The following is a 23291-nucleotide window of genomic DNA, read 5'->3' as shown; positions in this document are numbered from 1 at the left end:
TTGTGCTGTGTCATTCTTTCTGTGTAACCCAGCTGATCAGCAAACTGACTACGACCCAGGTGCATGTCTTATATTGCCTCACCGCTCCTTCGCGCCGTGCTCAGCCTCAGTACACGCTCTCACTCTCAGTTCCACACTGCCACCCAAGGGGAGCATAACTCGGCAGCCACGAGCTTGCTCTGCTTGCCCAATTCTTCGAGCCGTGCGTTAAGGCCGTTGCAGCCTATACGTGCAGTCCCCCCGGCAATTAATCAATGTCCATCACAGGCTTGAGGAGCGCAAAGCCAACCGCAGAACTGATCAGCTGATGACAAACGCTTACTGCCGATCGCACGCAGCAACAAGTGCATACTCCAAATAAAGTTTATTTCCTTACAATAAAAAACACGAATTCAACCCTTCACGACTCCTCAGTCCCGTCAGCAACAATTTATAATAAACATACAATCACATCGTAAGGTGCTGTGATTTCCTTACAGCTTTCAGTGCTCCCATCCTTGTCACCAATTTTGAGTAAAGCACCTGAAGAAAGCAATCTTTTTTTAATGAATTTATTGAAGCTCAAAGGAAGCACGTACAACCCCTGGCAGGTCTCCAGCCATTTCCTAGCTCAAAGTATTCTAAAACATCCTACCTCAGAAGAAATCCTGCCAGCGTTATTCATAAGCCAACGGTGAAGCCAGCAAATTAAAAATAAGAAATAAATGTTGATGCATGCTAAGATACAACAGAGGGAATTCACAAAAATCTCCCAGAGTACTTCTGGGAATCTGCTCTAGTCATTGATTATGAGCTATACGGCTACTTCTCTATACTTATTGTTGTGCACTAACCACAGTGCTGGAAATCCTTAGCAGGACGTGAGCCAGAAATCTAATTGTGAATATTTTTACATTTCACGCACATTTATTCAAATAGAGTAAAAACCTACTACCAGGCCTCCCCAAAATAAAAGCAATCCCTCCTCATAAAAGTCATATATGAAGAGAGGTTACTTTATTCTTAAAGCATAGGATACTTTACTCATCCTGATTTTGATTACCGGTATAAAAATGCAGTTTCCAAGAAGAACCCCATGTGGCAATCCAAATCTTACCAACTCAAATCACCTACTGGGGCACTGCAGCTGTCAATGGAGGGACACTCTCAAGGATAGAACACAACACATCAATTATATGCATTTCACTCCAAGGGATGAAACACAGTCACATAGCTCAGACATGAAGTGTACCACAAAATAACAGGTGCCCTAGTAGCCACGGGGTACTGGAGAGGTGCAACCGGCATGTACAACCACTTTGTATGCCCTCGGAGCACTTTGGTAATACAAAAGGCCACAGATGCTTGTGCAGCCCCTTCTATTCTTCTGAAAACAGCATAATCTTGACAATGCGGACCCAAACAACTGTCGGCCTATTTCATGGCTTCCGCTTCCTGCCAAACTTGTTGAAAAGGTTATGAACGTCGAACTAACATCCTTTATCGAGAACCATACATATTTTAATCCTTTTCAGCGCGATATCAAAAGTCATCATAGCACAGAACTTGATCTCATTACAGCATCAGAGCAAATCAAGCAGACTGTTAATGCAGGAGGCAATGCTGCCTTGGTCCTATTGGACCTCTTGACAGCATTCAACACTGTAAATCACAATTTTTTATAAAATCATCTTGCTTCCATTGGGATCAAGAGCGGAGCCCTCACTCTCCTCAAACCCTCTCTCTCCAACCAGGAGCAGTTTGTTGTACTTGAAGATTTCAACTCACCTGCCTTCACATTACCATGCGGCATTCCTCAGGGTTCGTCATTGAGCCCTACCTGTTTTAACATTTATGTCACTCCTCTAGCGAAATTGATCAGGTTATTCAGGTTCTCAGTAGTTTTCTACGCCGATGACACCCAAATTGTGATATCTGGGGCCAGCGATGCAGCAGACACAGCCACCTGCTTTCATGACTGTCTGCTCCAGGTTGGAAAATGGATGTCTCAACTGCCTAAATCTCAAACCCAGTAAGACGGAGGTCTTACCTTTTGGCAATAACACTTCCTTTTGGTCCCCAGACCGGGGGCCACAGGAACTTGGCTCTCTTCCTACCCCTGTCAATAAGGTTAAAAACTTAAGGGTAGTTTTTGAGAGAAAGCTATCTTTTGAGGGCCACATTAACACCATTACCTCTACCACCTTAAACATATGAAGCTCCTCAGGAAAATCTTCCCCTTCATCCCGCTCAACTTGCAGAAAACTGTGACCACAGATCTTGGTCTATCCAAAGTTGACTACTGTAACTCCCTATTTGTCAACATACAAAAAAAAAAGGTCTTAAAAAACTCCCGATCCTACGGAATGCCACTGCCCGCCTACTCTCAGGCATTCCATATACAAGTCTGTATCTTCTGCGCTTAATCTTCCTCATTGGCTCCCAGTCAAGAAACACATAGACTTCAAAGCCCTGTGCACTGCCTTTACGGCAGTCCTTGGCATTGACCTCAACTTCTTCAGGCAAAACTTTCAATAGTATACTCTATCTAGACCACTTTGATCTGCCTCTGCCCATAATCTTATAGTACCCAAATTTAAAATATATTTCTGGAGCTGGAGAAGCTTTGTCATTGGCACCTGGGCCAGGTCTATGTTGCAGAAAGTGGTCCTCCAATCTTGGGGTGGGTGCACCAGTTCGACTTGCATATAATAATACATCTGAGGGCACCCAATCAGGTAATGGCAGTGGAGGAAACTAATATTGTTAACATTTTGGAGGAAGCCATTAGCGTGTTTAGGAAAGGATTGGGTCAGTTGAAAAGATATGTTCATGAGATCAAACTCAAAAAAGGGGCCATACCAAATAAACATAAGGTGAGAAGAGTTTGACTTGCCATCAGACTGGAGGTTAAAAAATGCTTGATGATATGCTGCGTGATGGGATAATTGAGCCTGTAGAGACATCCAGTTGGGTGTCTCCTGTGGTCATCACAGAAAAATCTGATGGGCGTTTAAGCTTTTTTGTGGATTTAAGAAGAGTGAACCATGAGATTATTACTGACAATTTCCCATACCCAAAATAGATGAAATGTTATTGTTGAATGGGGGAAAATGTTTCACAAAATTGGATCTGAAAAATGCATACCATCAGAATCGCCTGCATGAGAGGTCAAAGTGTTTGACTGCCTTTGTTACAATGAAAGGTACTTTCCAGTTCACCAGAATGCCATTTGGCCTCTCATCAACGACCAGTGTTTTTCAACGCATTATGGCAGAAGTGTTCAAGGAGTTTAAAAATGTGGTCTTTTTTCAAGAGGACATTGTACTTTTTGGTAAAACAGGAGGAGGAGTATAATGTGGTACTCCAACAAGTTTTAAAGCATTTGTCAGATGCTGGTCTCACACTAAGAAAGGATAAATGTAAACTTTTGGTACAAGAGATCGAGTACTTCGGTCATACTATAACCGGAGAAGGTGTTTGCCCAAAGAAAAACTTGAAGCTATTAGAGAGGTTCCAAGTCCGAGTGACAAGGATTAGTTGAGATCCTTTATGGGCCTCATGGAATACTATTCCGAATTAGTAAAATCATTTTGCAAAAAAAACTGAATGTTTGCAAAGTTTGTTAAGGAAGGGGGTAATTTTCAGTGGGGAATAGAGCAACAAAAGAGTTTTGAGAGAATTAAGAAGGAGATTTGCACAGCTGGGATTTTGGTGCAATTTGATGCAAAAAGAAAATTCATTTTGACTGTAGATGCCAGTGCTACAGATGTCGGTGCAGTGTTGTCACAAGTACATGATACACAGGAGAAGAATGTAGCTTTTGCTTCCTGTTCTTTTACTGAAACAGAATGTCACTATTCAGTTTTTGATCGAGAGGCTTTGACGGCTGCCCGGTCAGTGGAGTATTTCCGAACGCATCTGTGGGGGTGTGGGTTTGTGCTCCACGCGGATCACAAGCCACTGAGAAGAGCATTACTCACTGGTGGCGCAGGAAAAGGTTCAGCAAGACTAGCAAGGTTAGCCGACAGGCTACAGGAGAACAAATATAAAAAGTGAATATATTCCTGGTTGGAAGAGTATCCAAGCTGACTGTTTATCATGTCTGTCCATGGACTGGAAAGAGGTAGATAGGGAGGCAGTGATATCCAGGGAACTTGAATGTGCAGTGGCTTGGTTATCTGTTGTAGGCATTCCCTGTAATGTACCTACGTTTAGCAAGGAGGATTGAAATAAAGAGATGGAAATCGAAGTGCTGAAATGTGTCAAAATCATGATTGCTAAGGGGACTAGGCGTGAAAGTGCAGTGGCTGTGGGAGTGAGACTTCATGTAAAAGTATTGGATGAGCTTTCGTTGTGTGATCAAGAGATTATTATAAGAAAAGTTGGTGCATCCACAAGGGTTGAGGGGGAAATTGTTTCTTTAGCTCATGAGGGTCTCCTTGGACAAACCCTCACCAAGAAAAGGTTACGAGAATTGTTTTGGTGGCCTGGGATGGATGAGGATGTGGTAAGTCGGGTAGTGAGGTGTTTGGATTGTAGGAACAGTGGGAAGAGACTGGGAACAGGTGTAAAATCGGAAAAAGGACATTAATGATCCAGGGAAACCATGGTTCAAAGTGTGTTTGGACTGTATTGGTCCCATGAACGAGTTAAGAGTCGAGTTTAAATTTGCGCCGGTGATGATGGATGTTTTCTCCAAATGGTTAATGGTCAATTTATGAAGGAGGTGACCACCAGAAACACTATTGGTGTGTTGGAAAAAGTGTTTCAAAAGGAAGGGTTATCCCGAATGCTTATCATGGATAATGGTACTCCGCTCCCATCAGCTGAGATGCAGATTTTGAGAGAGTGGTTGTGGAGTTAAACACAGGTGCACCTCTCTTTATAACCCACAAGGCAATGGGCTTGTAGAGAGGGCCAACAGATTAGTAAAAGGTCCCATTTTGATGGGTCTTCAGAATGTAAAGGATATAAAAAGAATGGTTGATGAAGTCGTGTGGGCTCATCGCACCAATGAGAATAGTGCGGGTAGGGTATCCACTTTTGAGTATTTGAGGGGAAGGAATCCAGGAACTAAGTTGCACCATGGATGGTTTTTATTGCAAGATAATAGTTAGTTGGTGGTAAAAAGGATGAGTTGGTCCGTAAAGGGAGTGTAGTGGATGTTGGAGATTGGGTTAAGATCAAAAGAGTTTGTGTGTGGGCTAGACTTTCTAGATTCTTGGGACCCTTTAAAGTTAAAACAGTGCACAATTGGCATACAGTTCTGGAGAATGGAGACACGTGGAACAAGAGGAGGGTGGCGCTATACCAGCAAGGGGTAGGAGAATGTGTTGTCCAAAGTGGGCACCACAAAAGGCATTAGTGGTTACATGTTGCTGGAAGACTGTGATTTGTCTGGAAGAGAGAAAGAGGAGACACTGTTGCCAGGAGTGATGTAAGGGAAGGAGGTCTTGGGAGTTTGAGAGTCCGCAGACCTCCTTGTTATTTGAAGGGCTATGTTGAGTAATTATGGATTTATATTTTTTTCCTTAGTATCAGCTCATTGCAATGTTTCAACTTATTTACCTGTGTTATCCCTTTCTATGTATGGCTTTTCTTTGTTGCCATACAGTCTTGTTAAGTTTCCTTTAATTTCTATTGTACCATCCAGTTTCTTTGTTTGTAGTTTCACATTCTTTTTCTTGGAAGGAGGAAGATGTGTGGTGATCTTCTTTCCTCATGCTAGCTTGCGTTCCAGCTTCATTGTTGTTTAGGACTGTTGAGTTGCGTGGATTCCATCTGAGACAGTTGGATGGAGGCTGCCTGGAGGGAAGCCACGCAACAGATAGGCTAGAAATAAACGTACTTCTTTCGTCAGCTTCATGTGTGCAAAAGTTCTCCATCACAGAACACACTCCCCCTCAAATTGAAAACAAAAAACGATCTGTTAGCTTTCAGAAAAACCCTTAAGACCTGGATTTTCACCCAGTAACTCTTGCCCTGTAGCTCCTTCTTAGTTCAGCAAGCTAGCTTTCTCAGTGATTAGCGCCTAGACACTCCCGGGTATTGGACCGCTATCTAAATCTTACTTTAATTTAATTTAATTTCTGTAATACAGATTCCTCTGGCACATATGTGGCACTAGTGTGCTCCTAAGTGGCAGTTATCTCATTTGCATGGGTCATGGCTCCATGCACATAAAAACATTTTGTAACTGTGTCTATTATAGGTATGGAGGCAAAGGAGCTGGCAGGAGGCACTCTGATTGTGCAACAACAAAAGGTGGCGTACAATCAACCCATCACCCAAGGGGAGGGGAGATTGTCCAAGTGACCCCTTGGGGACCTGCCCCTGCAGGTGGGTGCATTCAAACAAAAGCAGGCAGTTATCCTGCCCACAAAGTGAAATATAGATCAGCTGCTTCCCAAATGTGCTTCCCTCATTCAGACAGGAGTTCAAGGCTGCCCATAGGGCAACGCATCAACTATATTAGGCGCACTGAACTTGTTTGAACCTGGCATACCCACTTAAAGGTGTCACACAGCACAGACTAGAGCAGTGCGCCCATTACATAATACTGGACCTGGGTGCTAGAGATTTTTTTCACTTTCAATATGATTTCTTAGAACTAAAGTTACGTTATGTCTCGATTTTACAAAGAACACTTTCACTTTGAGGTCTCATAGTGCGGATGCAAATAGTACATGAACTCACAAAGACTCAACGCAGATCAAAAATACTAGAATTAGAGCAAGGAAAGGTGAGTCTTAAGACTTCTTCCTGCAGTGTAAGTAGGATAAAATAGACTTCAGCTCTTCTGGAAAGGTATTCCCCAACTTAGCAGCAAGAAAACAAAAGGATTTACCACCAAAAGTGGATTTGATAAATCGGGGTAACAATAAGATTAAATGGGGATGAACTAAGAGGTTGAAATGGCCGATATTTATTTAGTCAACCTAGATTTAAGAAAGTTAGGTAAGGATTAATGGATACTTTTGAGAATCAGACGTATCGATTTAAAAGAGACTCTGCTCTGCACAGACAACCAATGAAGCCTTTCAAAATGATGAGTTGAATCAATGATCTATCAACTTGGTTCTGAATAATCTGAAGTCTGTTGATATTGTGCTTGGAAGAGCCAGGATAGAAAGGGTTCAAAGTTACTTCATAGCAACCATGTAACATAAAAAGACAAAAGTACAAGCACACATTCATGTACTTCGATGTGTTTCAATACTTCTGCAGATTTGGGACTGATACCTATGAGCTACAACATGAATGCTCATCACAAAATAGTAAGTCACTTCCTTCATTGTTTCATGGATTAGGAAAGCTTAAGAACATTAAAGTGCAACTGTATATCAATGAGAATATTCGTCCTGTTGCCCAAAACATAGATGAATTGCATTTCATCTACAAGAAGCTGTTGAGAAAGAGCTTGGGATGTTATTAAGGCATGATATCATTGATCGATCTACTGATCCAACTCCGTGGGTTTCACTCATAGTGATAGTACCCAAAATGGACTGCGATAGAGCTGTATGTATCTGTGTTGATATGCATCAAGCTAACAAGGCCCTTGAAAGATTGACATCCTGGTTTGCACATCTAAATGGTACCAAGGTCTTCTCTAGTCTTGATCTGAACAAAGGATATCATCAATTGAAACTCAAAGAAAAATGCAGGTACCTTACCACCTTTTCTACCAAGATTGGATTGTTGAGATATAAACGCTTAAGTTTTGGTGTGTCATCAGCTGCCAAATGTTTTCAAGGTGCATTCGACGTATCATACAACTTGTCATGAATGCTTTCAATTACAGTGATGACATGCTGGTTTTCAGAGCTACACAAAAGGAACAGGATAAATCTCTTACACAAGTATGTTGTCTACTTGCTGATGCAGGTTTAACTTTGAATACTGACAAATGTGAGTCTACAAAACAAAACGTAAGTTATTTTGCCATAACGTTTCTGATGGGGTCAGGACGCCAGATCTAGCTAAATTACAAGCTTTGTCAGCCACCAATTCCCCACAAGATGTTGCCATGTTAAATTCATTCCGGCATGGCCAGATACTGTTCTGATTACATACGTGACTTTGCCAAAGTAAGTGCTCCCTTAAGAGACTTAACAAAAATAAATGCTTCATTCTACTGGTCACACAAACGTAAACACAGTTTTAAGTAAATCAAGCATGCAAATGAGAATGCCACTAAAATGGCCTACTTTGATCCGATGCTCCATACAGAGGTTGTTGTTGATGCAAGCTCGGTCCAGATGGGTGCGATCCTTGCCCAACACAGTGGACACCCACATGCTTGAAGGCATATTGTGGCATACGCCTGCAGAAATTTGTTACAGACTGAATGTGCCTATTCCCAACCCGAGAAAAGGTTTAGCAGTGGTATTGACTTGTGCCCATTCCCACATATCTCTATATGGAAAACCTTCCACTCTTGTAAGGGATCATCAAGCATTGCTTACCATCTTTGGCAACCCAAAACCTCTTAGAACCGAACGTTGGGGTTTGTAACTACAGGTATAGGAGTACACTATTGTGCACCGACCATGCTGGCTACTTCTCATGAGTGCCAGTTCAATGCCTTGGCACCCCCTCCACAGGGGCCGAAGCCTACATTAACTTCATTGTAAAGTCCAATAAACATGCCACTATTTCAGTAGAACAGATCAGTGCTACAATGAGCAAAGCTTGTAAAATGTTGATAATAAAATACATTATTGCACATCAAGCCTAGAAACAGCACCAAGACCTCTCACACGTGAAAACAAATAAACTCCAAAAACATGAAAGATGGACTGTCCGTTACTCATGAAGGTATTGTCCTACGAGTTCAAGAATTGCCATACCGCGTAACTCACGCGCCCGCAATCCACTGCTGATGACGTCACATATTACATCACTCATGACATGGTCAGTGGCATCACTCATGACATCATCCTTGTGATAGAGTGGCGGTCGCGCGAGTTATAGTTATCTGAACTAACTATAACGCGGGAATTTCATTGCTTTTTTACGAGTGAAATGTCCAGCTAACTATAACATGTGTGAAACCTATGGTTTTTTAAGTGAATTTGTAAGGTTTTTTAAATGCTAATTCCTAACTATAACGTGTGTGAAACCTATAGTTTTTTGAGTGAATTTGTACGGTTTTTTAAATGCTAAGTTATGTATGTATTATTATATTTTTTATATATTTATTTTACAATAAACTACCTATGTATATAGTTATAGATTGACTGTATCCTGTAATATGGAATGGCTCGTTTAAAAAGTTTTTTTTAAAAAATGTTTTCCATCTTGCGCGCTGACAAAGGCTAGGGGGTCAGAAACTCTCTACCCTGCCCCCTTTTCACGTTCGCCACCTTCCTTTTTCCCGGTCGCACACAAAACAAACAAAATGGCGGCCGACACTTCCTGATTTCGACCGATTCGAACGTTGACTGACATGTAACCACCAATCAGAATTACGCTCGCGCACGTTAGGGTGCGCGCACGGTGCGTGCTTATAGATTTATATGTACTTTTAACTGCAATTTTCTCAGGAAATACTGAACAGATTGACTCCATATATGCAAAAGGCACATGCCTGACCTGAGGACTACCTCTCTGCCAAATTTCAAGTAATTCTGTTCAGCCGTTCGGGCTGTACCTTCGACTAAAGGTCCTATGGGAAAATGCATGGGGAAAACGCGTTTTGGGACCCCCCTTTTTTCTCGGCCCCCACTTGACGAATCACCCCGAGACTTTCAGGGTAGGAGCTGAGCGGAACGCCCCATTAGTTTAGAAAAATTGCGAGGATTCGTCAACCGGCGCCAAAGTTATTCAAAATAGAATTTTGAGATTTCCTATTGAAACACAGTCCTAACTATAACTATCTACTGGCGACCGCCAGTAGATAATATGTATATATATACACACACACACACACATATATATATATATATATATATATATATATATATTCACTGAAAAAACCATAGGTTTCACACAAGTTATAGTTAGCGGACATTTTACTGATAAAAAACCATTGAAATTCCCCCGTTATAGGTAGTGCAGGCAACTATAACTCACGCGACCGCAATCCTCTGCTGATGCTAATACTGTATTTAGACACTTATTTACCCATGTCTTCTTCCATAAATTTTTAGCCATACATATGTTACAAATATTTTTTTTTCATAAAGACACATATGTCATCAGCAGAGGATTGCGGTCGCGTGAGTTATAGTTGCCTGCACTAACTATAACGGGGGAATTTCAATGGTTTTTTATCAGTAAAATGTCCGCTAACTATAACTTGTGTGAAACCTATGGTTTTTTCAGTGAATTTGCAAGGTTTTTTAAATGCTAATTCCTAACTATAACGTGTGTGAAACCTATGGTTTTTTCAGTGAATTTGTGCATTTTTTTAAATGCTAAGTTACTTTACGCCGTTCGTGGCGTGCGCGCCCACTTTACGCAGTTCGTTCCGTGCGCGCACGGTGCGCTTCGCGCACCGTGCGCGCACAGTGAGCACGCGGTGCGCTTCGCGCACCGTGCGCCCACTTTACGCAGTTAGTACCGTGCACGCACGGTGGGCACGCGGTGCGCTACGCGCACTGCGTGCCCACGTTACGAATTGGCTGCATACACTTGTGAGTAGATATAGCCCTTCCCCCTTAAAGCACTGATAAACATAAAATAAATACTTTTACGTTTAGACATGTATAGACACACTTGTGACGCAATATCGAAAAGTATAGGTAATGAAATCACAAATAGCAAGGTATGCATTGAACGCATAATGCAGTAACTTATAAAACACATTACAGCATAGTGCATCAACAGTCTGTGTTGTCACTTGAATAAGCCTAATACGCGTCTGAATGTGTGCACAGGGTAATTAAATCACCAGCCTGTTGAGGGAACATATCTAACATACAAAGAAAGGCGCCAATCTCTCTAAAAAGAAAAGAAGGCCTTCATGTGAAAAACAATGAAATGCAAATACATAAAACCGTGCTACGACTATCCCAAGCTTGTTAGAACAGAGACATTTTTGAGCCCGTAATATTACCTCTGGTGACAAATGTCAACCAGCATCTAACCTGTGAACTGAACTGCAGAAATAATATTGCAGAATGCCCAATTGTGATCGCTGCAATATGACCATTCACGCACAAATGGGTAATTACAGTCGCACCGCAGAGCCAATATACACAAAGCGGAGCCAATCTACACAAATTGTGTGCATTTTCGACAAAAGTTCCTGCCTCCTGGTGAACACACTCATCCCCTAAAGGGACTACCACCCCCATAATGCCGTTTGGCGATCTAATAAAAGTCACAAATTCATGGCCATATATCCGTATGAAAGTCCGCATTTAAAACTTCATGATGACGGGTCCAGTGGGCAGAATTATGAAGAAAAGAACGGTAACCGAAGTCTCTTGATAGACAGTTGCAAAAATGTCTATAGTAACAAGCAGCACAAATGGAAATTGAAAAATGAACATGAACACGGGGTCGAAGGAGACCAGTGGATAAAAATTACTTATGCCAAACAATCCTCACCGCCTCCGTGTAGGCGTCCGTGGTGCTCGGTCACCAGAGGGCGCCAGTCTCCTGGGCAAGGCTTTTCTAGACTGGGGAAACGAAGGCCCTGTGCTGGCAGTCAGCAAACCGCCCCACTGTGGGATCCTCGCATCACAACTGCTGTCATCCTTGGTCCTCTTCCTGGCACAAACTCTGGGGGCTCCACCACTAGCATTCCCATACTACTCCAAAGCAAAATGCAGTCAAGAGTAGGGCCACAAGTCGACTGGAGTTACGTGGTCAGAGTTGAACCGCAACCGCTGTATTTTGATGAACACACCATCTCACTTCAGCAGAGAAGAAGGCACGTACTCGAGGATGTTGGATATGGCGTTCTTTATTGTCTCGGGTCTCACTCGACTCCGTGGCTCGAGAGACGCATTTCGGCTTTGCAGAAGCCTTTCTCAATCTGATTGGCGCCATACACCTGTGAGTAGAAATAGCCCTGCCCCCTTAAAGCACTGATATAACAGAAATACTTTTGCGTTTAGACATGTATAGACACACTTGTGACACAATATCGAAAACTTTAGCTAGTAAAATCACAAGATAGCAAGGTATGCATTGAACGCATAAAACACATTATATATATATATATAATATGGAGCGGGAGCTGTGTGGTGGCATTAGGGTGAGCACCTGGCTGAGCAACCACAAAAAACCATCTACACTACAACCCGCCATGCGGCCCACTTGGGAAATGGTGTTTGGACTTCCAGTCCCAGAATTCCTGCTATAGGCTCACCTGAGCGTGCTTGTAAATAGAAATAAAAGAAGTGGTCTGGAACTATGCCTCGCTGGTGGTTTGTAGAGCTCAATCCCTTGATGAAGAGCGTCTGCTCGAAACGCGTCGGGGACGCGATGGACTCTTCCTACTCCCCCTGAATCCATGCTTACCTCCTGTGTGTGCGGCTCACCTGGGGGCACCCTTATCTTCTCAAATAATGCGGCCGGCCCGGTCGCGAGCTGCACTGCCGCTGATGGGAGCGGATCCGTTGCTGATGATTCGTTGGTGAATATGGAGCGGGAGCTGTGTGGTGGCATTAGGTGAGCACCTGGCTGAGCAACCACAACAAACCATCTACACTACAACCCGCCATGCGGCCCACTTGGGAAATGGTGTTTGGACTTCCAGTCCCAGAATTCCTGCTATAGGCTCACCTGAGCGTGCTTGTAAATAGAAATAAAAGAAGTGGTCTGGAACTATGCCTCGCTGGTGGTTTGTAGAGCTGAACCCCTTGATGAAGAGCGTCTGCTCGAAACGCGTCGGGGACGCGATGGACTCTTCCTACTCCCCCTGAATCCATGCTTACCTCCTGTGTGTGCGGCTCACCTGGGGGCACCCTTTTCTTCTGAAATAATGCGGCCGGCCCGGTCACGAGCTGCACTGCCGCTGATGGGAGCGGATCCATTGCTGATGATTCGTTGGTGAATATGGAGCGGGAGCTGTGTGGTGGCATTAGGGTGAGCACCTGGCTGAGCAACCACAACAAACCATCTACACTACAACCCGCCATGCGGCCCACTTGGGAAATGGTGTTTGGACTTCCAGTCCCAGAATTCCTGCTATAGGCTCACCTGAGCGTGCTTGTAAATAGAAATAAAAGAAGTGGTCTGGAACTATGCCTCGCTGGTGGTTTGTAGAGCTGAACCCCTTGATGAAGAGCGTCTGCTCGAAACGCGTCGGGGAAGCGATGGACTCTTCCTACTCCCCCTGAATCCATGCTTACCTCCTGTGTGTGCGACTCACCTGGGGGCACCCTTTTCTTCTCAAATAATGCGGCCGGCCCGGTCGCGAGCTGCACTGCCACTGATGGGAGCGGATCCGTTGCTGATGATTCGTTGGTGAATATGGAGCGGGAGCTGTGTGGTGGCATTAGGGTGAGCACCTGGCTGAGCAACCACAACAAACCTTCTACACTACAACCCGCCATCCAGCCCACTTGGGAAATGGTGTTTGGACTTCCAGTCCCAGAATTCCTGCTATAGGCTCACCTGAGCGTGCTTGTAAATAGAAATAAAAGAAGTGGTCTGGAACTATGCCTCGCTGGTGGTTTGTAGAGCTGAACCCCTTGATGAAGAGTGTCTGCTCGAAACGCGTTGGGGACGCGATGGACTCTTCCTACTCCCCCTGAATCCATGCTTACCTCCTGTGTGTGCGGCTCACCTGGGGGCACCCTTTTCTTCTCAAATAATGCGGCCGGCCTGGTCGCGAGCTGCACTGCCGCTGATGGGAGCGGATCCGTTGCTGATGATTCGTTGGTGAATATGGAGCGGGAGCTGTGTGGTGGCATTAGGGTGAGCACCTGGCTGAGCAACCACAAAAAACCATCTACACTACAACCCGCCATGCGGCCCACTTGGGAAATGGTGTTTGGACTTCCAGTCCCAGAATTCCTGCTATAGGCTCACCTGAGCGTGCTTGTAAATAGAAATAAAAGAAGTGGTCTGGAACTATGCCTCGCTGGTGGTTTGTAGAGCTCAATCCCTTGATGAAGAGCGTCTGCTCGAAACGCGTCGGGGACGCGATGGACTCTTCCTACTCCCCCCTGAATCCATGCTTACCTCCTGTGTGTGCGGCTCACCTGGGGGCACCCTTATCTTCTCAAATAATGCGGCCGGCCCGGTCGCGAGCTGCACTGCCGCTGATGGGAGCGGATCCGTTGCTGATGATTCGTTGGTGAATATGGAGCGGGAGCTGTGTGGTGGCATTAGGTGAGCACCTGGCTGAGCAACCACAACAAACCATCTACACTACAACCCGCCATGCGGCCCACTTGGGAAATGGTGTTTGGACTTCCAGTCCCAGAATTCCTGCTATAGGCTCACCTGAGCGTGCTTGTAAATAGAAATAAAAGAAGTGGTCTGGAACTATGCCTCGCTGGTGGTTTGTAGAGCTGAACCCCTTGATGAAGAGCGTCTGCTCGAAACGCGTCGGGGACGCGATGGACTCTTCCTACTCCCCCTGAATCCATGCTTACCTCCTGTGTGTGCGGCTCACCTGGGGGCACCCTTTTCTTCTGAAATAATGCGGCCGGCCCGGTCACGAGCTGCACTGCCGCTGATGGGAGCGGATCCATTGCTGATGATTCGTTGGTGAATATGGAGCGGGAGCTGTGTGGTGGCATTAGGGTGAGCACCTGGCTGAGCAACCACAACAAACCATCTACACTACAACCCGCCATGCGGCCCACTTGGGAAATGGTGTTTGGACTTCCAGTCCCAGAATTCCTGCTATAGGCTCACCTGAGCGTGCTTGTAAATAGAAATAAAATAAGTGGTCTGGAACTATGCCTCGCTGGTGGTTTGTAGAGCTGAACCCCTTGATGAAGAGCGTCTGCTCGAAACGCGTCGGGGACGCGATGGACTCTTCCTACTCCCCCTGAATCCATGCTTACCTCCTGTGTGTGCGACTCACCTGGGGGCACCCTTTTCTTCATATACATACATATATATATATATATATATATATATGTATATATATAAATAAATTAGTAACAGTTAAAATGCAAAACAATAAAAATACCAAACCGAATTAGAAATAGAGAGTAACCTTTAATAAACGTAATGAAACCAAAATTAAAAAAACTCCAATAAGGGGAACAAGAGATATGAAGCTTTAAAGATATACATGGAAAAAGCGCCAAGATGAACCAATGATAGTCAATGGGTCATGCTAGACCTGGACCTAGAGGCAAATTAAGGCTGACCATGCTGAAGCATGGGGCATGTACACCAACCAGATTTGTTCTGGTCAAAGATTTTACCTTCTGACTTAGTCCTTTCAGTCCCAATCAATCATAGGAGTACAATTCTAAAGCCGCTAAGGACCTCAGGAGATGAGCTTAGAAAACCACCTGGTGTGAGGCAATGGCCAACAGCAGGTTTCAGTTGCCATTGGTGAGCTGGACAGTTGCAGGAAAAGCCTCTTGTGGCTTATTGCATCCCTGTGGTGAGAAGAGGAGGTCAGCCTTATGAACCTTGGGGTCAATTTCTTTGCCCTGGGTACAGGAGGAAGCAGGTCCTCTCCGTCAGGGCTCCTCTCAGGTCACAGGCAGCAGGTCTAGTCCTCTTATGTTGATTTTCATGTTCAGAAGTGCTTTGAAGTGAGTGCCTGGAGTTGCCATATTTATCATGGAACTAGGTAGTGGGTGGAATGATGCATGGGCAATACCAAATCAATGGGGTAAAAATTCCTGGACAAACCCTACCAACTTTGGGCATTGTCAAGATGGCAAACGTCTTCAGCCACGCTAAACGTTGGCTCTGAGAGCTGGGTTATGTGTTGGCAGTGTACTATAGCAACCCAAGTGTCCTCTTACATCTAACAACAAAGTCCAATTTGAAGAAGTCACTGTGCCTCCAATAAATCCTGAGACAGAAGTTAGGATAAAGGCAGGGTTTTCCAGTAACCAGACAGTGAACACATTAGAATTATCTTAGGATATAGTTCTCCACCTTTCAAGTGCAACCCAAAGTTTATATGTAAAACCAAGAGACAGAAGTCTGTCAGGACAAAAGCTGGGTTTTCGAACAAATAGACAGGTGAGGCACCAGAACTGTGTTAGCATCCTGTTCTCTGCCTTTTTAAGTGCACCCAAAGTGTTGAACTGTGAACCAGCAGGCCTTCGAGCAAGATGTGACACTATAATGTCAAAGAGGAAGCTCACAGCCCCAACCTTCTGCTGAGCTCAAATGTGTCATCCCTGCCAATTCCGGTCAACCTACCAATCACAGTGACCTATTGTGAAGATTCTGTAAGGAGGTTCACACCTATTCAAAGGCTAATCACTTGCTGGGAGCTGGCAGAGGATTATGCTAGTAAGCCTTCTGACAGTTCAGGCAGGTAAAGGTAACTTTCCAAGAGTTACTTTTCCTTAACATTTATTTAAAATCGGACTCCCCATTTAATTGGATTTTAATGACTATTAAAAATAGCAGTTTAATCAGTTTTTCTAGCTAGTCCATTTCCAAGATACAGTATTGAGATTTTAATTGGTACACTGGTTTTCTACATAGCATACCTAGACCTGCTACAGTGAGAGAACACTTTTGGGTGCAAGTCAATGTAAGAACATATTGACTTTAAATTTTAACATGTCCTACTTGTAAATACTATGCCTTATGTGCTACATTCTACATAGGGTTGACTTGGTAATATTTGAAAGGGAGGTTTTAACCTGTCAAAATAGCTTCTTTTGACAGGTCAAAATTGCAGCTTTTACACTACGTCAGTCAGCCTACACTGGTAGGTCTGAAACCATAATTTTTATCACTGTATTGAATGGAACAATAGATGCTGCAGTCCACTACTGATGTTTAACTTACAGGCCCTGGGTACACTTTGTACCATATACTAGAAACCTATTGATAAGTTCAATATGCCCATAAGGAGTACACCGATTTCATGTTGAAAGGGGGAGCACAGGCACTTTACCACTGGTTACCAGGCATAAAGTGCACACAAAACTTAGGGTCTAGCAAAAGGCAAACAATTCCGGGGTGACCACACAGAAAAGACAGACATCTTACACACTGCATACTCCTCTCATGAAAGCAGCCTTGTGAGTTTTTTCAGCGTCCATCTAAGCCATTTAAGAGACTGCCTCCCCTACTTGTCTGTATTGAGTTGAATGTTAAACAACCAAATGCACTTTTTGCCATTAATGACTTCAGTATTTGTTCCCCTTATATCTTTTTTCATATTTTACATTGCGAGATTTAGCACTGCTACTGACCTGTGGCACTTGATGCGTTGGCCATGGACGCGGCCCATAAAGTGGGGCTGGGTGCACCACTTGGGCTGTGGAGAGGACTTAAGGAACTGTTGAGCGCATTCATCAGCGAATTAGAAGCTGTAGACGTGTTAACGGATAGAGAAGTAGAACTCAAGAGGCCTGTAAAATAACACAACAAGGAAGCATGTTAATTTAGCACTTACAAAAACAACACTTTTCATGGCCTATTCTACCTATAAGGGTGACATCCTGTTGCTTGAGAGGATTTTCGAAACCATGCTGTTACAGGAACACACAACTGCGGCCATGACTCCTAAATAATAATACATTTTAATGTGCTAGTTTGACTTTCTGTAATAAGGCAATAAACGTATTGGATATTGTGCTCGATTATCTGGACGCTCAGTTTGATTGGTCTGTTGAGCAGGGAGTTTTTTCCAAGTATGGTGGGCAAATAGCATTAAAAAAGACATCCGATGAAACTTGAAAGACTTTACAAGGTAAGAAACCGTTTGGAAATATTTAAATTACAGGCATGTACATTCCTTAGCTAGAAGAAAGGTATTGCCCTACATATGTGTTTGTATTCACTAATCGTGTTCATACAGCGGTGCAGTTAAACCAAGCCTATTTTGTGATTTCTGTGAACTATGTTAACCAACCCACATTACCTTTGGGTCAACATTGCTGCTATGTAAAATGTTTCCTATCTAAATGTTATCACTGCTAAATAAATAAAAATCGTCCCTTTAGCACTAGTGATGAAAGTGAAGCTACACATAGACTGGCACATTTTTAAAACATCTCAAATTGCAATTGCAGTCGCTGCATTTGACAGGGTTTCCTAATCTTTTATCAAAAGTTTACTAATGTAAGAGTGTGCCCTTGGTGTGCATCATCCATTGAGTACATAGTTTTTGAAAAGACAGATCGCGTTCATCAGTCTGGATAACAACAAAGATAAAAAGAAAATACTTTTCTCATATGTAGCAAATACTACAGCTGACCTGGAATATTGGCACAAGCTAAGGAAATGCGATGATGTTATCACTTTGCAGCTTCTATGATCCATAATCTTTTGTTCCTACAAGCAGGAATTGTGTTACTTGTTGTCTGAGTTCAGCATCTGAACATGAACGTTTGACATGGCTACCTTTACTAAAATAATAAACTAATAGGCATATTCGAGGACACACTAGAATGTCAGTAGTAGACTGTGGCATCTATTGTTCCATTCAATACAGAAATGTAATTTTGTTGGGTTAACAAACGTACAAGAGACTACTCAGCTATGTGCTGTGATGGAAACAGACACGCTTGGATGTTCCTAAATGTTCTGGAAATTGGGTACCCAAGTTTAGGAGCATCTGTAAAGGATTCCAGGTATAAAACCACGGACATACACAAAGATTTGTAGAAACTATCCATTATTTATATATAAATCCACCATGTCAAAGTTCAAAACTGTCGGCCCCCGATTACTTAGTGGGTTGAGCCAAACCCCAGCTGGTGTACAGCTTTGGGCGAGCAGGCCTGGCTCGGTAGTCACACATAATTTTCTAGGTCTTTTCTGGAACAGCAGACTAATTTACCAGCCAGAAACGTCAGCCAGTAAAATTGCAGTTGGATTGGGCAGAGGCTGCAGATGCAAGAGACCCCACAGAACCTGCCTGAGACCCTCCTATCGCACGGGAAGCTTAGATCCTTCCAGGCTCCCCTCACCTCTGATACTAACTCCCTGCTGGTGTCCCACTCCCATTTACCACAAAGCAGGGGTGTACAGACAGAATATCGGAAACAAAAATATTGTGGGACAAAATATATTGTCAAGAGTATCGAGGACAAAAATATTGTACAGATACGTTTCTGTTAGTAAGCAAAGTTTTACTATATATAACTCCACATATATGTACCTTGACGATATATAAATATTTTCAAGGTACATAGATGTGGAGTTAAGATTAGAAATTCTATACCTACTTATTTGCACTTACCCTCTTGATATTCTGGTTCTCTGTATTTTTGACAAGATACTCTGTCCACATGATAATTTTGTTTCCGATATTCTGTCAGTGATCCCTGAGCAGGTGGTTAATAAGTATCCTAATCCAGACGAAAAAGGGATTTACTTTCATAAATTGACCTGGTCTGTGTGGTACACTGCACTTGTGTTATGTTACTGCACAGCAGCAGTGTTTTCTGGTGCAGAGTTTGCACCCCTTGAGAACCATGCAAAATGTTATCTGGACATTTTGTCTTGCTTTGCTGCACCCTCACTCAGTCACTGAGTGGCCTGTGAATAAAATGTAACCCACATGACAGTCCTGAACCCCATTCTTCCACACACCAATGGGTCACTTGAACAGGTTGAAACAACAGCAGCAGTTTGAAAAAGAAAAGCAGCAGTCTGCAACAGACACGCAGAATACCCTCATTACATTCCAAGACATACTCTCTGTTGTCCCCTAGCCTAACTTCTGATAATACTGGTGCAGAGGGGCAGAAGCTAAGCAGTCTGGGCTCTGTATTACTTCTCGGCAGTTCAAAGACATTGACACCTGTAGTGATACTTTACATGCTTAAAGGCAAAGTGAAATTAGTCATGCTTGCATTTATTACTGCATCATTTGTTGGTATGCAGGGCCAGTTGAAAATCCAAGTGAACAATGAATACTGATTGTTTTTTGTTTGTTTGAAAAGTTTGATATAGCGCTACTAGACCTGGAGGTATCAGAGCGCTTTACATGAGTTACAGCGAGTTACAGGTTACATAGTAACATCACTTAAATCAAAGAGTCACAGGGGGAGGAGGAGGGGGAGGGAGGGAATACACAACGGGAAAAATGAAGAAAACAATGACAGATGACCGGCTGGGTAGGTGACAGCTGAGGGGGTGAAACCAGGGCCAGACTCCTCTTTAACTGCATATGACAGCTCTACCGGGCATCGGCCAAGGTTGCTCGTGTATCCAGGTGATTACAAACAGTTTTGACGCCCATGGGGCGTCGTCAGAGGTCCATCAGAAGTTCAGAGGAACGTTATTTATGAGTTATATATAGTGCTGGCTAGACCCGTAGGTATCAGAGCATTTTACATTAGGCTACACAATGTTACTGAGAATGAAACCAAATACACATTACATCAAACATTAAGCAACAAATTGAGAGAGGAAAGAAAGGTGATACAAATAGAGAGGAGGGGGGGAAAGGGGAAGTGTGAAGGGGAAGGATGAAGGAAAAGACGGCAGGAGAGATGAAAGGAAGTCAGCCCAAAGACCGACAGGGTAGATGATGTCCGAGGAGGGAATCCACAGCCCATCACCCCAATAGCTAAACAGGTAGCTCCATCGGGCATCAGTCAGATTGCTAGGTCTCAACTGATGAGGGAAAGTTCACAGAAGAAAGTCCAGTGGATAGACAGGGTGGGAACTATGAGCAAGGACAGGTGAGGGCAAAGGTCAATAGGTGGAAAGAGGAGAAGAGTAGAGAGGAGGGGGTAGGGGGTATGGTGAAGAGGATGTCTTCTTATACAATAAAAAAAGATCGGGAGATAAATTTAACTCTTCACTGTTGTCAAAACCCATACAGTCTCCCTCCTGGTGGAGGACAAGGGAGCCCCTTGGAGAACAGAACACTTGAGTGACTGACCCATTGATTACACTTTCCACCCAGCCATACAAGTGGAGATAAAATATAGCCCTCAAACTAAAAGTGTGGTTGAGGGTTTCCGAAACAATCTCTTTGAGACTCTGGTCCACAAACACGTGATTCATTGCCAGCCCTGATTATTAGATATAATGTGGTATTGTGATAGAGAGAAGAGAGGGAGAAAGACTAAATGCACGTACTAGACATCCATGTGTAAATCCTGGCCATGATGCCTATATTCAGCAAAATCTTAATGCAAAGTTAAGCATGTACGAGCCAAAAACTATTTGGAAGATTCTGAAACTACCTTTTTCCCAACCAATCAATAATGTGAATGGCCAAAAGCCCAGGCAACTTCATACCTAGCCCAGTGAGTCCCAGTCCAGCTGATGCCAAGATATCAAGACCCGGGCACGATAACCCAACAGGGCAAGACATCGGAGAAGGATTTGCTGTCACTGTAATGCCACTGCTTTCAAGTCCCAGGAGGTATTTTCTTGCTTCATACATATTTAGGGCATTTCTTTCCACACTTTTCACAATCACAGACTGAAAAATGAAAAGGCAGTGTTAAGAGGCACATTCCTGTAATTTCATTAATATCTAATTCTTTAAAAATACAACAGAATGCTGACAAAATATGCTTATTTGACAAGCACCAAAGGGATCGCATATCCTAAAAAAGAATTACACAGAACAATGACCAGAAAATTATAACCCAACATGAAAAATATAATGACTCACTAAATATCAAATGCAATCAATTGTTATGATAACAAATATACGCTTTACTAAATATTTCTTTTAAGTTGCTACTGCAAAGTAAAGGTGACTACAGTAACAATTTTTTTTAAACCGATTTAGAGGATTTGCTGAAAAATACATGTATCTAAAAAAAGACCGTCGCCCCACTAGCTCAGAGCCAGCAGCTGAACAATAAACTGATCCCTTACTATCATTTTATTATTTCGCTGCTGGTTCGAAGCCAGCGTGTGCAGGGAGGGGAGGTGCCAGGCCATGGAAGGAGGCGGGATGTATCTTCACTCTAAGTTTTTTTAAAGTGCAGACTCTAATGTGGCCAATTAAGTAAGCTAGAACAGATTTACTGTCACATGTCCTTGTTGTGAATTTTTTTGCAGCAGATATTTTTTAAATAAATGTATATGTTGGCTGTCAGGCTCTGCTTTTCAAGCTCCTGCCCCAGTGACTCTGCCCCTAGTGATTCTACCCCTGTTCCTTTTCCACACCTTGACCCCCAATTTATGGGTTCCCAGAGTAATTTGTTTCCTATTCCGGCTCTGATTAGAATGTTTGTGAAGTGTCCAGTGAAAGGAGATACTTACTCTGCTGCAAGCATAATCCACCGGAGAATACCCTCATTACATTCCAAGACATACTCTCTGTTGTCCCCTAGCCTAACTTCTGATAATACTGGTGCAGAGGGGCAGAAGCTAAGCAGTCTGGGCTCTGTATTACTTCTCGGCAGTTCAAAGACATTGACACCTGTAGTGATACTTTACATGCTTAAAGGCAAAGTGAAATTAGTCATGCTTGCATTTATTACTGCATCATTTGTTGGTATGCAGGGCCAGTTGAAAATCCAAGTGAACAATGAATACTGATTGTTTTTTGTTTGTTTGAAAAGTTTGATATAGCGCTACTAGACCTGGAGGTATCAGAGCGCTTTACATGAGTTACAGCGAGTTACAGGTTACATAGTAACATCACTTAAATCAAAGAGTCACAGGGGGAGGAGGAGGGGGAGGGAGGGAATACACAACGGGAAAAATGAAGAAAACAATGACAGATGACCGGCTGGGTAGGTGACAGCTGAGGGGGTGAAACCAGGGCCAGACTCCTCTTTAACTGCATATGACAGCTCCACCGGGCATCGGCCAAGGTTGCTCGTGTATCCAGGTGATTACAAACAGTTTTGACGCCCATGGGGCGTCGTCAGAGGTCCATCAGAAGTTCAGAGGAACGTTATTTATGAGTTATATATAGTGCTGGCTAGACCCGTAGGTATCAGAGCATTTTACATTAGGCTACACAATGTTACTGAGAATGAAACCAAATACACATTACATCAAACATTAAGCAACAAATTGAGAGAGGAAAGAAAGGTGATACAAATAGAGAGGAGGGGGGGAAAGGGGAAGTGTGAAGGGGAAGGATGAAGGAAAAGACGGCAGGAGAGATGAAAGGAAGTCAGCCCAAAGACCGACAGGGTAGATGATGTCCGAGGAGGGAATCCACAGCCCATCACCCCAATAGCTAAACAGGTAGCTCCATCGGGCATCAGTCAGATTGCTAGGTCTCAACTGATGAGGGAAAGTTCACAGAA

The 23291-nt window shown here is 43.4% G+C and overlaps 1 protein-coding gene across 2 annotated transcripts in view; it reads right to left on the bottom strand.

The window, feature by feature from the left end:
* The window catches only part of BICC1 (BicC family RNA binding protein 1), a 681813-nt gene that overhangs the window by 83126 nt on the left and 575396 nt on the right, over nt 1-23291 (bottom strand). For both annotated transcript variants that reach the window (XM_085604750.1, XM_085604761.1), the window contains 2 exons: nt 21310-21496; nt 17301-17459 (listed from right to left, as the gene is read on the bottom strand). In XM_085604750.1, the coding sequence (XP_085460876.1) occupies nt 17301-17459; nt 21310-21496 (346 nt within the window). The remainder of the gene's footprint in view (nt 1-17300; nt 17460-21309; nt 21497-23291) is intronic.

The sequence above is a fragment of the Triturus cristatus genome, chromosome 1_2, assembly GCF_964204655.1.
Source record: "Triturus cristatus chromosome 1_2, aTriCri1.1, whole genome shotgun sequence".
NCBI classification, from domain to species: domain Eukaryota; kingdom Metazoa; phylum Chordata; class Amphibia; order Caudata; family Salamandridae; genus Triturus; species Triturus cristatus.
The sequence above is the reverse complement of the archived record's forward strand: the minus strand, read 5'-3'. Positions and strand labels throughout refer to the sequence as shown.